The sequence below is a fragment of the Leuresthes tenuis genome, unplaced genomic scaffold (assembly GCF_036924035.1).
Source record: "Leuresthes tenuis unplaced genomic scaffold, fLeuTen1.0.hap1 SCAF_18, whole genome shotgun sequence".
In the NCBI taxonomy this organism is placed as follows: domain Eukaryota; kingdom Metazoa; phylum Chordata; class Actinopteri; order Atheriniformes; family Atherinopsidae; genus Leuresthes; species Leuresthes tenuis.
This window is the reverse complement of record NW_027325372.1, coordinates 21,850,478-21,867,872: the sequence shown is the minus strand read 5'-3', so window position 1 is coordinate 21,867,872 and position 17,395 is coordinate 21,850,478. Positions and strand designations below refer to the sequence as shown.

General features: G+C 39.3%; 1 protein-coding gene across 1 annotated transcript in view; it reads right to left on the bottom strand.

The window, feature by feature from the left end:
- The window catches only part of LOC140275168 (uncharacterized), a 31,319-nt gene that overhangs the window by 1,979 nt on the left and 11,945 nt on the right, over window positions 1–17,395 (bottom strand). The window contains exons 7-37 of the mRNA XM_072370578.1: window positions 15,570–15,587; window positions 13,687–13,776; window positions 13,521–13,556; window positions 10,936–11,007; window positions 10,732–10,776; window positions 10,589–10,624; window positions 10,451–10,474; window positions 10,274–10,327; window positions 9,167–9,238; window positions 8,409–8,447; window positions 8,192–8,248; window positions 6,711–6,764; window positions 6,496–6,549; window positions 6,335–6,388; window positions 6,204–6,257; window positions 6,054–6,107; window positions 5,917–5,970; window positions 5,775–5,828; window positions 4,249–4,302; window positions 3,811–3,855; window positions 3,624–3,677; window positions 3,484–3,537; window positions 3,293–3,346; window positions 2,584–2,655; window positions 2,462–2,497; window positions 2,329–2,373; window positions 2,185–2,217; window positions 1,762–1,908; window positions 875–929; window positions 564–758; window positions 61–147 (exon numbers count right to left, since the gene is read on the bottom strand). Of these exons, the coding sequence (XP_072226679.1) occupies window positions 61–147; window positions 564–758; window positions 875–929; window positions 1,762–1,908; window positions 2,185–2,217; window positions 2,329–2,373; window positions 2,462–2,497; window positions 2,584–2,655; window positions 3,293–3,346; window positions 3,484–3,537; window positions 3,624–3,677; window positions 3,811–3,855; window positions 4,249–4,302; window positions 5,775–5,828; window positions 5,917–5,970; window positions 6,054–6,107; window positions 6,204–6,257; window positions 6,335–6,388; window positions 6,496–6,549; window positions 6,711–6,764; window positions 8,192–8,248; window positions 8,409–8,447; window positions 9,167–9,238; window positions 10,274–10,327; window positions 10,451–10,474; window positions 10,589–10,624; window positions 10,732–10,776; window positions 10,936–11,007; window positions 13,521–13,556; window positions 13,687–13,776; window positions 15,570–15,587 (1,852 nt within the window). The remainder of the gene's footprint in view (window positions 1–60; window positions 148–563; window positions 759–874; window positions 930–1,761; window positions 1,909–2,184; window positions 2,218–2,328; window positions 2,374–2,461; window positions 2,498–2,583; window positions 2,656–3,292; window positions 3,347–3,483; window positions 3,538–3,623; window positions 3,678–3,810; window positions 3,856–4,248; window positions 4,303–5,774; window positions 5,829–5,916; window positions 5,971–6,053; window positions 6,108–6,203; window positions 6,258–6,334; window positions 6,389–6,495; window positions 6,550–6,710; window positions 6,765–8,191; window positions 8,249–8,408; window positions 8,448–9,166; window positions 9,239–10,273; window positions 10,328–10,450; window positions 10,475–10,588; window positions 10,625–10,731; window positions 10,777–10,935; window positions 11,008–13,520; window positions 13,557–13,686; window positions 13,777–15,569; window positions 15,588–17,395) is intronic.

Here is a 17,395-nt window from a genome sequence, read left to right as displayed (position 1 = left end):
TAAAACTCAGTTTCCTCTCAGCAGAGTTCTGATCTAATTGGCAGCAGAGCCCAGCCTTACCTGGAGCACCCGGTGCGCCTTGGCTTCCTTTGATTCCCACACCGTCCTCTCCCTTGTCTCCCTTCTCTCCCTTTACCCCAACATCACCTGCAGAGCAGAACACACGGAGGACATTGACAAACACTGAGATGAAATGGAGAGGCATACTGTTACGGCAGCATAATTAGGAAAACTAATGACTTCATTCTGATTCAGTCGTGTTAAGTGACTTATTGATTGTATAATTTTATGCGTGACTGAATCTCTTCCATCCACACAGTCCTCTGCATAACTTGTTTGAGAGATTCTGTTGGCAGAACAAAGCTGCACTGTCATGACTGACAGCCTTGTTTACCTAAAAGGCTTAAATGAATTATTTTCACGATTAGAACTATCGTAGCTATCCAAGAAAATAAAAGCAAAAAGCTATCTCAGCTTTATCCATCAAGGTAATGGAGAAAAGGCTTTTAAAGGTTTGGTTCCATATGCATGAATGGAGAATGCCCTTCAGAAGCCATACTGACCTTTCATGCCAGGTGCACCTGGAAGTCCATAGAAACCTGGATGGCCTTTCGGACCCATTAGGCCTGGAGCTCCTGCGGTTCCTGCCACCCCAGCTGGTCCAGGGAGACCAGGAGGTCCTGCTGGTCCAGGGGTACCAGGAGCACCAATGGGTGCTGGCCTCCTCAGGAGCTCTTTCATAAATTCTTCTAATTGCTCTACACGGACAAAGAATAAATTCACACAGAAGAGCAGTTTATGCTATTTACCCACATTAAGACATCTCATCATAATCAATGAATGGGGAAGTCAAATTTAAGTGAAGAAACTGCACCTCCTACAACTGCCGAGCACATTTCCCGAAGCTTTTCATCACTCACTTTGGGGCCCTGTGAAATAAGAAATAATGAATGAATGGTTGCTGTAACATAACAGGTTTAGCAATGTTCATCATCCTAATTCAAATTTCATTGGTCCTGTACAGACAGTAAAAGCATATCTTATCTTTTAACTAAGCATGCAGCATGCTAACTTTAGCTGAGGCTGATGAGGTTGTTGAGAGTTTTGCAGCTATTTGGTCACGAACAAAGCACAATCCATGAAAATCTGTTGTTGAGTCATATGACTCAAAATTACAATTTTCATTGTGGCACTAGTTAAAACTTAAAGTCATCATACCTGTCATTAGATGAGTTTACAGTAATCTAATTTAAATTCATCAGGCTACATTGTTAGTAGTTGTAATTCAGCAGAAGAAGTAGTTATCCAAAGCAGAAACAAACTTCAAGGTGGAAAAAGAACAATAACTGCGGTGGACATCCACAAGAAGAAGATGTTTTGTTAATCTGGGAATTTCTTGGATATGATTATAATATCTGGGAAGTTGCTGGTCAGTCACAAGAGTTTACTGTTTACTGGCTTTTACCAGAAACAGCTGGTGAGTCATATAATTTTTTGTCTATGTCAAGTCAGAAGCGATTTGTAAAGTTGTTTCCTCAGTTTTATTGTTAAGTTATGTATATGCCATTCCCCTTTTCTTATTCATATTTTTTTAAAATGCAAATCAAATCAAAAATGATAAAGGAAACCCAGCAACTGGGACTGTGAATGTCGCTGGGATCATATATGCATGTCTTAAGTCAATGTAAACTTGGCTGTTCAAGACTACATATGTGATGCTTAGGTTGATGTGTTATCTATTAAGGTAAGTACAGCACTTACAGGTAAACCTCTGGGGCCCGGTGTTCCAGGGAGGCCTGGTTCTCCCTCCAGCCCTTGAGCTCCTATGCGACCCGCCACACCTTCATGTCCAGGTTGGCCTGGTCTGCCATCAGCTCCTGTAGATCCAGTTTGACCCTTTTCACCCCGCTGAAGGTGAAAACACAAATCAGTAACAGAAATGTGTCTCTAACAGGAGGATACGATGGCCTTCATTTTCATTTCAGTAAAGTATATACTGTGGATCTTAATGTCTATCCTCAGTGGCAAAACTTTTTCTGGCAGGGGTCATTATTGTCCATGTTAAACAGTTTGACATTGTTTTGTGTATATACAATGCAAGTTGCTACAGATGTTAGTGGAATATGTTCCTATGTAAGAGGCTCCTTGGGAAACAGTTTAGATAAGACAGCAGTTTCTGAATACCTCGCCTTTGATTCCAGGCACACCAGGAGGGCCCTGAAACACACACAAAGTTAAGTTGTTTTCTTTCACGAGATCCAGGAGATGACAAATTATTCTAAAATAAGTGTTTTGTTGCATTTGAGACAGTCTGTGGCAGTAAAATACCTGATCTCCTTTGACCCCGGGATCTCCTGACAAACCCGAGTCCCCCTGTTTCACAACAGTGACATGGTGAATGTGTTACTATCAAACCAAGTCATTCTCAGAAACAATTGAATGATAACATGATAGGTCTTACCTGACTTCCTTTTGGTCCCTCTGGTCCGATAGGTCCCTAAACAACACATAGAAAATCAGAACATGCTTCCAAAGATTATCATCATAATCAGTAACGTCAATGAAAAATTTGATTTGTCCCACCTGATCACCTTTGTGCCCAGTATGACCCTTCAATCCTTTGGCGCCAGTGTTACCTTTATCTCCTTTGTCACCCTGAAAATACAACATTTATAAAAATCTGTTGTGTACTATATTACATTGGTGACAGGTGAGGGTGTCAGGATTGGGTATAAAAGTAACATCCACCTAAGGCTTTTTTTTTTCAAGCAAGGATGGGTCAAGGTTCACTACTTTGTGCCAAACTTTGTCAGAGAATCATCAAAGGTTCTAAAAGGTATTTCTCAATGGAAGATCACAAAGAACTTTGATATTTCAGCATCTACGGAGCACAATAAAAGAAGTCCACATTCACAAATCACTGTTAGATGGTTAGAAGCTGTGATGGTAGGGGAGTGTATCAGGGTCTATGACATGGATGACTTGGATATGTGTGAAGGTAGGGTTGTGGCAGAGGCATATATTGGAATTTTGGAGGGAAATATGCTACAATCAAAGTGATGCTGGTCAGTGAGGAATTGTCTGTTAAATAAAGTTTCAAACAAAATTTTAACTTTTCTGGAACTAGGGTTTCCAGTTTCTCATCAGCAGCAGCCTCAGGTCCATTTTGCAGAGGTGTTGTCAACCATCAATGTGTTCCGCTCACTTCTGTATCATTGTGTCTGGATTTAGGCAATTTAACAGCATGACAGTATTGCCTTCTATGAGAGTAGGGTGAAAAATTGACTCTCACCTGGATTCCTGGTGGACCTACAGGCCCCACTGGTCCTTGTTTTCCTGTTTCACCCTGTGGATTACAATTATGTTAATGTGTTAACTGCATTTTATAGAATAATTATGCACCAATAATGTGTATAAACAAGTATAACCCTGACTCAGAGGGAAAAAAATGGAATGAGAGTTAAAAAGGAAAAGCAAACCCACAGTCACTCCTTTTTCACCAGGTTTTCCATCTGCTCCATCTTTTCCAGCCTCACCCTACATGAGAACAAAAAAGTTTGGATGGGTTTTTAAATGCTAAGAATGATAGAGTTCAGTACGTAGTTTGATTGGGTGTGCCTTACAGTTTTTCCAGGAAGTCCAACTGGCCCTATGGGTCCCTCAGCACCAGTTTCACCCTAAATCAACGGCAGAAATGAGTCAGAAAAGCATCTTACTTGTATCAGCTCAAAGCAGGATTTTGACTGAAGTCGTGGGTGTAATGTTTCTCGTTTCTTCATGCTTCACTAAATAGGAGATTGATCCAATTACCTTTTCACCAGAGGGTCCAACTACTCCCTGCTTCCCTGGCAGCCCCTAAAAACAACATAACGTATGATAAGGAACTGAAATTCAGTGAGTCATTCCTCTAATCGTGCTTGAGTGGGAAGTAGGAATTAACGTTAACAGTAAAACCAGATTTGTATGTATTAGTTCAAAATTGTGAAAGAATTCAAGGCAAGCAAGCATATTAAACATTCAAGCTACATCTGTATACCTCAGCCTTATAGGATAAGGTACATGCTCCCCTGGCACATTTTCCCACCAGCTGATTGCTGGTCTAAAATGTTTCATTCAGCTCAGCTGATATGTGGCTTCACATAGTCCTCACTAGTTTTCCTTACATCACAATAGAAACTAAAATGAAGCAACCAAAATAATAAGTAACTGTAAGACTGTAACAGTTAATGAAAATTAAGTAAAACTTACTGGAATACCCACAATCCCCCTGACACCAACAGCTCCTGGGGTTCCAGACTCTCCCTGTTGAGTAGATCCACAGTTTATGCAAATAAGCATAATTAATCCATAGGGTTAGATGGAAGCCCACAGTAAAAGCCCAACATCGTCTACTGACTATAAAACCTTAATATTTACCAAATGCCACTTAAATTAACACTGACGGTGGGACATTTCATTTGCGACTGCATTAACTTTGAATTATATGTTTATCTTTGGACATATTTGCTGTTTTCACTCATTTACTTATCTCTCTTCATTTGACTCTGTCATAAGTTAAAGTCACACAACACAACAGCATGTCGTCTTTTGTTGACATAGAAACACAAGACTCTCCTGTTTAAAGTTTCAATCCTATTGATTTCCGTTACGTTTAGTCGTTTAGCAGATGCTTTTATCCAAAGTGGCTGGTAAGTTCCCTGGTGTAAGCGTTATGTGCAAACAGGCTGACATAAGTGCCAGCAGAACGGATAAAGAAGAGGAAAATAAGTGCAAGTTAGGCATATTAAGGCGTTAGAGGTGTTAAGAGAGGAAGTATTTATGGATTACGAAAAGATCCTTGAAGGTAGAGAGGGACACCCCTGCTCTCACATGATTTTTTTGGTTTGGAGGCACAAATGAGAGAATTCTGGACCGAGGTTTCCTTGTGCATAGGGATGGCAGTACCAGACAGTGATCCAGTGAGGAAGTGGTCAAAGGAGAGCATAAGCCCTTTTTAATTTGGATAAACTGATAAAGACCTATAAGTAAATATGTGAGCAGCCATTAATACTTTTTTTTTTTTGGTTTATCAACCACTAGACCTGCTGCTACATCATCACCATCTGGTTTCAAGCTTCACTTTGTATTTTAGATAAGCTGCTAAGACGGCATTGCTGTCGAGAGGTGGGAGAAACCATGGAATGCTCCGAGAGTGGTCTGTCATACAGAATTTGTTTCTGTGATGACGACTTGCTGTGTGTGTAAATTTCAAAAAGGCAGACGGTGACAGCAGAACAGCATGAGAGGTGCGACCACTGTGTGGAAAGGCCTTAAAATGAGTTGAGGAACATGTCTCTTCATCCTTAGATTAATTGAGAAGCGGTGGGGTCATATGGTAGAATGACAGATACCGCTGGGTATCATCTGCATAGTAGTGGTACAAAATCGATCAGTCAAGTGTAAGGTGAGTTAGAGCAAGCTAGATGATGGACAGATGACAGATGATAAGGACATAGAGCATAAGACATAAGTGGAGGCTGCCGCAAAAGAAAAGTGGGTGGAAGACGATTTTCGAAAGGAGCAGTGGAACGTGACCAGAGGTGGTGGAACAGAGGGCTCAGAGACTGAGAATCTAAAGGTTTTAGTGGACTGTTTGAAGTTTTCTGGACAACCCTCAGGTTTTTGAATGCCTTCTAAAAATGAAGCCTCAGGTTGTAATGAGTAAATTCCATAGAACGAATTTGAACATACGATGATTTGAATGATTTCAGAGTTTAATAGATTTCAGCAATCACCTTGATACCGTCAACTCCAGGAAGTCCATCCAAGCCATCTTTGCCAGGCTCTCCCTGTAATACCACATCACACAAATAGACACTGGTTTGCTAAAGAAACAATGGGCCCTGAAAACCTTTAGTCAAATATTAGCATACTTACAACTTCTCCTTTGTCTCCTTGAATACCTTGCTCTCCTTTAGGTCCCACAGCACCCTAATAAAGGCTCTGTTAGTTTTAAAAAAAAAACGCATTTTGCAATATTACCCAGAATCCTAGCTAACGTGCGCAGGACTCACATCATCTCCCTTAGGCCCCGGCAAACCCTGACGACCACGAATTCCCTCAACGCCCTGAATGAGAGAGATAGCTTTCAATGACACCCTGCCAAGCCTAACAAATGTCAAAGGAAGTCAAAACACAGAGCTGTCTAAACGAAGGCTGCTTACAGGAGCTCCAGGGGGGCCAGTGGGTCCAGTGATGCCATTGTAACCTGGAGGACCCTGCAAACAGAGAGGAGTCAGATTTTTTCCATAAACGTGATATTACAAATGACTTGTGCCATCACCGCAAAACTTACTCTGTCTCCTTTCTCTCCAGGAGTTCCAGGGAATCCGATGGGTCCTCTTTGTCCCTAAAATAACATTTTTTTAAACATATTTTTCAAATGTGTTTGCTTCTTTGAATACTGTTACTGTATATGCATGTATTTTTATTTCACTTAAACTGAAGTCTCCGTACATCATCTCCCATGCGACCTGGTGGCCCCTGAGGGCCTGGGTCTCCAGAGTCTCCCTACAGAAAAGAAAAACAACAAAACCATAAAATAAATGCATGAGAACAGTGTTTTTCATGATAAGATGCTTTATAGACTCATTTCAAACTTTTCAGTTGCCTGTTACCTAAAGTTAGGGATTTACATTTTTGTTTGATTGTTGTTCTCACTCTTTGCATACCTTCTCTCCTGGATCTCCATCTTTTCCTGGCTCTCCTGACAGACCTTTGTGTCCCTGAAAGCAATGCCCACCTTTGTTAACAGTTCTGTGTTATTAAAAGTGAACACAATTCTTTATTACTCCTTAGAAAGGAGGCCAAATGTCAACAAGCTGGCGAAACTGTGACATTTTGTGGGTATTTCATCCATCACGTTCATCGTCTTAGTTTAGTATTCTAACACTTGCTCATAAGCCATAAGATGCTCTGCATATAAAAAGTTAGGACAATACAAAGTCACAGAATCATAAAAGAAAATACAGTTTATTGTGCTGGGAACATGAATATATGAACCAAATTTCATGTCACATAGACTGGCATCACATGAATAAACAAATGTTGTGAACTAGACCAATCTGCATCATAATAAACTGGATTGAGTTGGATTACACAGAATTGGATAATTGGATTAGAATGAATCTGTTCAAATTGGATTACATTAGAGATTGAATGAATTGGACTGAATCGAACTGGACTTGTTTGAAACTGCTCCTTTCTCAAGTGCCTTGAGGTGGCATTTGTTGTGAATCAGTGCTTTCACATCCCATAACCAATTCTGTATTCACAAAAGAACATAGAAAACACATCAAATGTGAGATACTTTCTTATTTCAGGAAAAAATATTAGCTCCCCTTTACAACAAAGGCTGGAAAAATAAGTGCTACTGTTAAAATATAACAGCTGGAGGAACATGTCACGACTAATAGGTCAACTGGCAACAGGTCAGTAACATGAATAAAAAGAGGACCTCAGAGAGGCAGAGTCACTCAGAAAATAAAGACTGTGAGAACTTTAGCAATCTGCAAAAATACTGTGTCCACAAACTGTGGAGCAATTGCAGAATATTGTCCCTCAACATAAAATTGCAAAGACTTTAAATATTCCATCATCTACAGTACGTAATGTCAAAAGACTCAGAGAATCTGGAGACATCTCTGTGTGTAAACATATCAGCACTAGATGCCTGCAATCAAACATTCCTCTCTCGAAGGTGCATCAACTGGTCTCCTCAGCTCCCAAACATTTACAGACTGTTCTTAAAAGATGTTTTGGTAAACATGGCCCAATACCTTTGAGAGCTACTGCTGCCATCAAATTAAGGATGAGCAAATATTTCTTATGAAATATATCAAATTGTCTCACCTTCAGTATGTGATATGCTTTCTATGTTCTATTGTGAATTAAATGTTTGCTGTTAAGATTAGCAGATCATTGCATTCTGTTTTAATTCACATTTTACACAGTGTCCAATCATTTTTGGAATTCGGTTTGTATTTATCATTTATTCATTTATTTTCATGCTGTCTTATACTCCTGGACTGAATAAATGGAATTATTGTCTGGATATAAACTGAGTCCAAGTAGAATCTTAGAACTTTCAAAAATTCTCAAGAAAACTAATTTTAATGCTTTAATCTAGTTTGGCCTCATAAACATCCCTCACCTTCATCCCTGGCAGACCATGTAATCCCTGAGGTCCAGCAGGGCAGGAAGCAGGACACTGCAGACACACACAAACTCAACAAACTCAACAAGTGAGGCTGCTGCAAAGCCTCTTTAACTTCAGTGACGCATTTTGATTGGGCACGGTGTCACTACTCCAATTGCCATGCATCATTCCGGAAACATTTGGCAGCGTGTAAACACAGTAAAATACTCACAGCTTCCCCACTTCCCTCATTGCTGGCACCAGGCGGTCCCTAAAAGACAGCAAAGTGACATCTAAGAATCTAAGAAACCGCAGGAGGGTTTAGATGTCCTTAGAAAATCACCACAGCCTAAGTTCCCATATTAAATGAGGGACATGGAAATTCTGCATGCAACATGATCACACAATTGTGATTTCACATGGAAAGCTGAGCAATGGTGGGAACAGAGAAGACAGACTGATAAAATGGTTAATGGAGTTTCACCTGTACAGCTGGTGGTCAGTATACAGCATGTGGCTGACCATCAGGTATGCAGATACTGATATTGGTTTTGGCAGAATACATTTGGTTGTATACTGCAGCATTTCTAAAGCTGAATGAGCCTACATCATGTCTAACTTGTGTGTGGCCAAAGGAATACAACTTGCCAGGTTTCAAACTATTACTTATTGCCAAAATGAAAAGATCTAGTCTAAAACTGGCTGTTTTTTTTAAGTGACTGGTTTAAATTTGCTATTGACAGACAGATCCAAACAAACACCTGCCAAGTATTAAAGGTGCCTTCCTTTTTAAAGAAATGTTTCACAGGTAAATATCAGGTTAACCTAAAATTGTTGGTGTGAGAATTGTTTTCTTCCGGCACAGTTGTATGAGCCAAAATTGACAGTCAAGAGTTGTAATCCCGAATGTGGGTATGTGCATACAATATAACATACGTATTAAGGGATGAATTAGTAGCAATAAAAGTATGGGTTAGATCTGGCTCTTACCACGGGCCCTGGTGGACCAGGAGGGCCAGGGGCCCCAGGAATACCAGCTCCTCCTCTTGGTCCAGGTGGACCCTGCAATTTCATATTAGACATAAAAAATAAATCAACAAATCCCAAAATATTTAACATGTTCTAAGATTCATGGGGCAAAATAAAGAGGAAAACGTACAAAATGCTGCAGTTTCACAAGGACAGATCAAAAACTGTAAAGTTACTGTCTGTTCCTGACTCTCAACTCACGACAACTCACGACTTGAGAATATCGACAATAAATATCTCATATGAGCCGATTTTGCCTGTGCAATGTCAAACTCCATCGTTTGAGATCTCATGGCATGACAATGTACTCATTTGACGCTGCTGATTTAACCACACAGGAGTCTAAAGACAAAAGGAGGGTTGGACGGGCGCAATAGGCTGCAAGTTTCCGTGTGATGAACCAGAAGTTTGAGACCCATCCAGTGCGATATTTTTCACGGTTCCTTAGCTTTTCAACTCTCACTCATTCATGAATTAAAATAACATGGTTAGGTTTACATGTTACTCAATGGATTGTTAAAGTTTAACAATCACAGTTCAAGGAATAATTATAGTTCATGGATTAGCATTAACAGTGATGGCTGCTATGCATAAAACTACCTTGCCTTCGCATTTCGCATGATTTCTAACCATGGACTGTCACCTCCATGATTTAGGCATGTGAACCCTTTTACATTTTTTTTTTTTTTTTAAAACTTGGTTGGGAAAGACGTATGGTACATAAATACATTTGTTTAGTTCAGGGACCAAACAACTTGGTTAGGTTTAAGAAAACATCAGGGTTTCCGCTAAAAAAGAGGACCTTAGTTAAAGTAATAATAAGAAGATTGCGGAATGATCATGTTTCAGCTGCTGCATCCAGTGTTCCTCCATCTGAAGAATTAACAGTTATTTTTCAAATGTCTTTGGTTTTGGTTTAGGTGCCAAACAACTTAGTTTGATTTTGGAAAATAATGGTTCTGCTTTAATGAAACAAGCAGCTATGTCCAAAATTCAAAAGTCATGATAAGGAGACACTGTTTTAACATCACTGCATTTACAGTCCTATTCAAATTAAAGCAATCTGACCTCAGGTCCAATGTTTCCTTCGTCTCCTGGAATTCCTGGTTTCCCTGGAGTACCCTGTCACACACAGAAAGAGACAAGATAATACATCAGCTCACTTTTACAGGAAAGCAACATAATAGCATATTTAAATGAGGTTTTTGGATAGGACTAAAAGCAGGATGGGTTACAAACACATACAGCAGGTCCCTCAGTTGCTGGGCCCTGTGGAAGAAGAGACAGAAGAAGAAATTAAATTGATCACGTATAATTCTAAGAAAGAAATAAGCATCATTCATACACATGTGTGCTGTTTGGATAATAGACTTTAATACATACAGGAGGACCTGGAGGGCCAGGAAAGCCAGGAAGTCCCTGCAATCAGAGGGAAAGCAAAAAATGACATTGGAAATGTTTGCTACAGGAAAAAAAATCTATTCTTATAACAGAATGATTTTGGGGGGAATTAATCATAGACTTACTCTCTCTCCTACAGGTCCTCTGGGACCCATTGAACCTGGAGAACCCTGCAGAAAGCAAACACAGTCAAATCAATAGGGCATTTTCTCTCGCCACACCATCACGCATTCTCACTCACAGACACCACACACTTAAATTTACACCGAGAGCAAAATCAGATATAATAAAGAGCATGTGTAAGGATGATGATGTGTAAGGTTTCCTACAAGAGGTCCTGGAAGTCCAGGAAGGCCTCTCTGACCGGGAAGGCCAATCTCTCCCTTCTCCCCTTTGCTGCCCTGAGAAACAGACAACACAAATAAAACAGCATTATCTTCTTCCTGCATCACTCCATACTGTTGCTAAGATACACAGAGGCAAAAACATTTAATCAATGAAAGGTGGGTGACGTTTCGGAGATCAACCACAAGACAAGCTTGTGGATATGCAGATAACAAATGGAGCAGTTTCAGTAAATGGCAGAGGCATAAATAAATCAACATATAGGACAGACCCATCCCTGCAGTTAAACTGACTACTGAAAGTGTTTGTTTTCTGCCGAGCTATCCATGATCCATTTAATGGTAAAAGAGAAGTTTGCAGTTAAGTACACTGGATGTCCTGACTGCATATTTATAGGAACGTTATAGGACGACAACGTGGACTGGAAGGAATCGGCTGCATAACAATGTATCCCCACTGGCAGCAACTCATTAAATAACACAGCCAGCTATTGAGGAAGACATAACTTTATTGGTTAGTTCGTAAGTTTGGATTTACTGAGATGCTACTATGCATAATGCATATGTGATAGCTTTACAGCTCTACATTATCCAAGTAGTTGAGTTTATACACAAGAAATGATTAAATCCCCTACAGCATTATGTGGGTGTATTGGTCCGGGTTTGAAAAGCTTAATTTCCGTGAGACTAACATGTTTACAGCATTTTAAAAGTCCAGCTCTAGTATAATGTAAACGTGCTTATTAAAAAAAACAGAGCATATTTCGAAAGAGCCTGAGAACCATACCAGAGGCAAGATCGGATTGTGTCCTACATACTGGCAGAGCTTATTTCACAGCAGAAGAAGTCTCCCATGGCAGAGAAGCTCATCCTGTCTGTTAGCAAAAAAGCGTTTCAAAAAGTGTCTTTGACAAGGCAATCAAGATAAATGTTGACGACGTGTCAAACAACACGGAGTAACATTTGACGTCAAAGCAGCATGTGGGAGGAAGTTCTTTTTCAGAAAAAAGCTGATTCAAGATACTGTATTCAACTACTGACAAATATCAGATTCCAGGAAAGACTTCTCTTTTGCAGGTTTGTTTCATGACCATGACCAACTAAACTTTTGTATCGTGTCTTAAATGAGTAAATACACCAAAAACCGATGTCTGGACCATGCAATGTGGTCGAAAAGAAAGAAAAACCACTGCGTGGGCATGTTTTGTGTGTTGAACTGGTTCTGTATATGTCATCAATGTTTTTTTCCTAGTTGATTTTAGAGCTAAAGAGGAGAAAAGAAAACTTTTTAGATTCATGAAAATGTTTAGTCTCCTTTATTTGAGTGTACTCCGTGCACTGGAGAGCAAATACAACACTTCTTTGTTTGTCTTTCCGTATTTTGTCCCAACAGTGAACCCATTTTTCCTGAGAGAGTTATCAGACATGAGGTGCACATTTTTATTGTGTTTTGGACCTGAAGTCAGATTGTGACAAGTTATTGGATTTACATCATTTTGATCCAATAAGCTTTTTGTTTATGTTTGATTGTTTTCTTGTCTGAATTCTGTCACATTATCACAGTTTAATTAGGATTAAAACACAGGAGACTCACACTGACTCTGAGTTGGTTTACAAAAGGCGAATTCTCAGTAGAAAAGACTACGTGTGTCAGGATTTAGGTTTTTGTTTCATGGATTGTCTTGTCACTTCCTGTTTTATTTTGATATATTGACTTCTCCTCTCGTTTCAGATAACTTGGTCTTCCTCCCGTGTCCAGTGTCTGATCGTCTTCCCTGATTCCCTAAGTGTTTCCACCTGTCCCCCTTGGTTCCTCATGTGTTTAAATAGTCTTCGTCTTCCCTTGTCCTGTGCCAGTGTGTCATACTCTCAGTCTTCACCCTAGCCCTCGAACCTCTAGCATTTGAATCCTGTTGTACTCAGAATCTTTGATCGCTGTTTTGCTCACTGAAGTCGAGCGTCTCTCCTTCAGAGTTTTGTTTTGGTTAAACTTTGATTAGTAATCCAATTTAGCTTTTTGTAACTTTTGTAGCCCGATGTGGTTTCCTCCATTTAGGAGTGACTTTTGATTTGTAAGTTTATTAGCACCTCCGTTATAGGAGTGGTTGCGTGACCTTGTTCCTTTTTTTGTGAATTCTCTAGATCCTCCATTAGGCGGAGAGCTTTTCTTTGTTACGCCTCTTTAGAAGAGAGCAGCTAAATTCAAGTAATAATCTTTTATAGTTTTTTCGTTTTCCTCCTGGAGTGGAGTCGATGTTCATTTTGATAAAGTTTTATACCGGCACTTGTCTCTGCCTTAGTTATTGAGATCAGTGTCATAGAATTTTCATAGCTCTTGTTTCTCTGTTGGAAGCACTTATTCTGAAAAGATCCTGCATGTGGGTCCTGTGTCCTGCTGGTTCCTGACAACGTGATGCAGAGGCACCTTGTGTCCAACAAATTTGTTTTAGAGCTGCTTAACTGTTTAAACATTCATGTGCAGTGAATCACCTTCTTGAGGTACCAGACAAACAAACAAATGGTTGCATCAACATCCTTCAGGCATAAATTATTGTTAGGAAAACACTTACAGGAGCACCTGGGCCGCCAGGAGAGCCTGGAAGACCCTAAAGAGACAAGAAAATATATATTTTTTAAAAGCAGTAAAAATTATACTAATATACAGTAATAAAATAAAACATTTTATGTTTTATTTGTAAAACATAAAATGTCTAATAACAGAGAGTACAAGCTTACATCTCTTCCATCTCTGCCATTTTCTCCTGGGACCCCTCGGGGGCCCTCAGGACCAGGGACACCTGGAGGACCTTGAACTGATCTGTCAGGCTGAGAAAGAAGACAAACAGTCAGCAAATGGGACAGACACTAAATTGGTGAAGAAAAATAGATATTCAAGGTTTGTCAATCAATGAAAGTTCTTTTTTCCACATTATAAATCATAGCCAACCGGTTCTTACTTCCAAAGCATCAAACACTGCAGTTTTGAAAAAGCCAATGATGTCTCTGAGATATGAGGTGTCCTGTGGCACCACTGCCCTGATACACTTGCTCAATATATGACACCCAGAGTAAAATCTATGACTGTAATATCACTGTGATGAGATTTATATCATATATTGTAAATAGTAAGGTCCTTATACAGTATGTAGGTTGGTGGGGAGGTCACAGATTATCACTTTTCTTTTCACTTGTTCTTCGGTTAGGTTTAGGAAACACAATTTCAATTCAGTTTCAATTCCAAATCTAGCTGGGACACTGTAAAATATGAATAAAAATGGAATACAATGATTATCATATCTTATAAGCTTAACTTGGGCAAGGTTCTATTCACAATAGGACACAAAAATCTTAAAAGTGAGACTTTTTACTGTTTCATGAATAATACTGCCGCATCTTTAATTGATTGGCTGCAACATTTTACCTACCCAAAAAGTTGGGATGAGGGCACCAAAAGGCTTAAAAGTACTTAGAAAGAAACAGCTTTTGCGACTAATTAGATTAAATAGCAACAGGTCAGTAACGTGTCTGGGTGTTTAAAGAGCACCTTAGAGAAGCAGAGTCTCTGAGAAGTAAAGCTGGGCAGAAGTTCATTAATCTACCAAAAAAATAAATCTTAAATTTTGGCGTTTTTTCAAATCATGTTTCTCCATGTAAAATTACAATGAACCTGAAAATATTAACAATAAATGATATTATAGAAAAATTCAGAGAATCTGGAGACATGTCTGTGTGTGAGGCACACTTTCGACAATCAATATTGGATGCAAGTTCTGCTGAGGCCCTCAGGCTTTAATGCATTAACCACAGGTATGATTCTGACACTGCATGGACTCAAGAACACTTCAGAAATCATTGTCTGTGAGCACAGTTCATCACGCCATCCTCTAATGCAGGTCAAAGCTCCACCATGCAAAGAAGAAGCCATGTGTGAACATGATCCAGGAGCGCTGCCACCTTCTGTAGGCCAAAGCTCATTTAAAATGGACTGAAGCAAAATGGAAAACTGTTCTGTGGTCAGACAAAACAAAGGTTTTTGGAAATCATGGATCAAACATAGTGGCAAACATGATCCTGTCCCAATTATTTTTAGACGTGTTGCTGCCATTAAATCTAAGATGAGGTACTATACTGTATTTTATGAAACTGTAAAAAATGCCTCACTTTCAACTTTTTGACCACAGTTTTCTGTGTTGTATTGTGAACAAAATATGGATTTATGAGACCTTTAAATCAAGGCATTCTGTTTTTACCTATATTTTTACTCAGCATCTCAACTTTTTTTAAACAGGGTTGTAGATTTTCCCTGTTAAGATATGTTTGCCCTGCAAACAGCTTCCTTTGACTTTGATTTCTGGCATTAATGGTTGAAATGGTATTTTGTGACACACAAAATTTGACATATGCTAGAACTGAAGAGATCAGCTAAAGCTCGGTTTCTGGCGATACGAAAACTGGTGAAGGTACGTATGAAAAGTGGACCTTTTATGTAATCCTAAAACCACCACCATGAAACAGATATAGGAAAAAGCAATAAGGCAATTAGGCAACTGCAGCACTGAAACAGATTACTGGCTTAAAATCACAAAGCAAAAAGAAGGTAGAGTACTGAAAATAAATACCTCAGCATTGGCATACATCTGCAGAAGCAAGAGAAATCAGATAAAAGGAAAGTTAGTGAAAGTAGTCACACCACCCTCACCAAAAAGTGCCAGCAAAAGCGCACCTGTCCAGAAGTGAGTAATCATCATGCCGTCATTTAAATACAAGGCCCCATACACAGTAACCACAATCCCCGTGTTAGCCTTAAAGCTAATAGAGTGCATTTGTCTATACATTATCATTTACATCTCGATACATGTGCCTGAATAAAACTGCTCTCTTGCTCACTGATCATTTATTGCACTGCAGATGTTACAGAGAATGAGATGTGAGACAGCAGAGTGGCGTTTTCGTTGCAGGCTCTAAGTGTGTGTCAGAGGCAGACATCTCATCAATTGTACTACTGCCGCAGAGGAGTGAAAGACAATGTTTAATCATAAATGTCATAGACTACATACAGCTTTGTGTGTGTGTGTGTGTTTTTAATTTTAGTATAAGGGCTTGTTCTGGTGAGAAATGTTAAACTCTCAGATTGTATGTGTTTTAGATCCTCATTAACTATTGTAATATCAAAAGATCCACATGTTTATGACAATGTGAGCATTCATCTGCACATGTGGTTGCATAGCATCATTTACATATCGGGATGTGAAAAATCATCTGGTTCTTACCATGTCCAAAAACTATAATAAATAAGAATAACAACACATGACATATTACATCACATCAGTATTCACTGAACAAAATATATGACAAAATGCAGAAGCAGTGGATGAAAAACTAAGTATAACCCATGACTCATCTACTTAAAACGTTTGATTTTCCACAGTAGAATCAGTGGCAACACATTGCCTAAGCCCAAATCATCAGCCCTCCACCACCGTGCTTGATAGCGTGTATGAGGCATTTGTGCTGATATGCTGTGTTTGGTTTTCTCCAAACATGCTGCTGTGCATTATGACCAAACATCTCCACTTTGGTCTCATCTGTCCAAAGGACACTGTCTTGTTGTTTTGTTCAGATGTAACTTTATCAGCCTAAGCTGTGCTGCCATGTTCTTTTTAGAGAGAAGAGGCTTTCTCCTGCAACCCTTCCGTCTTTCTCTAATTGAACTGTCATGAACTTTAACATTTAATATGCTAACTGAGGCCTGTAGAGTCTGACATGTGGACCTTGGGGTAAACTTGCTTGTGTATAATCTTTCTCTCTGTAGAATAATGGACTCCAAATAGTTTGTAAATGACTGTATCACCCTTCCTAGATTAATAGGCAGCAACAATTGCGTGTCTAAGATCATTGCTGATGTCTTTCCTCCTTGGCATTGTGTTAACACACACCTGAATGCTCCAGACCACTAAACCTGCTTTGTTTGTCCTGCTTTAATAGAGGTGCTCACACCTGCTGATGATCAGCTAATCAGGTGCATTTCATTAGCAGCACCTGGCTGCTACTTATCTTCTTAATTTTCATGAAAGATTTTGTGAAATAAATGATGACACAGAGTAACATGCCATGTGTTGTTATTAATCTGTAGTGCATCTACCTCATTTTCAGACCTGCTAAGGACAAGAGGATTTTTTAAAAATTGCTTTTATGTGTAAAACCTTAGAATTGAAGCACAATTTACTTCTTTTTCACCAGATTAAACATGCTTCCTACTTGTACAAACATGTTTTTTTTAAACTTTTGACTTTAATGTTACAGCCAATATAACATTTCTTTTTTAAGTCCAGTGAATAAGTACCCACGACTAAGACAGTTGATGAATGCTCACAGTCAACTGTTTCTGTTTTAATAGTTCAGTTGTAACAGCAGCTGCATGATGATCTTGGCGAGTCACCACTAT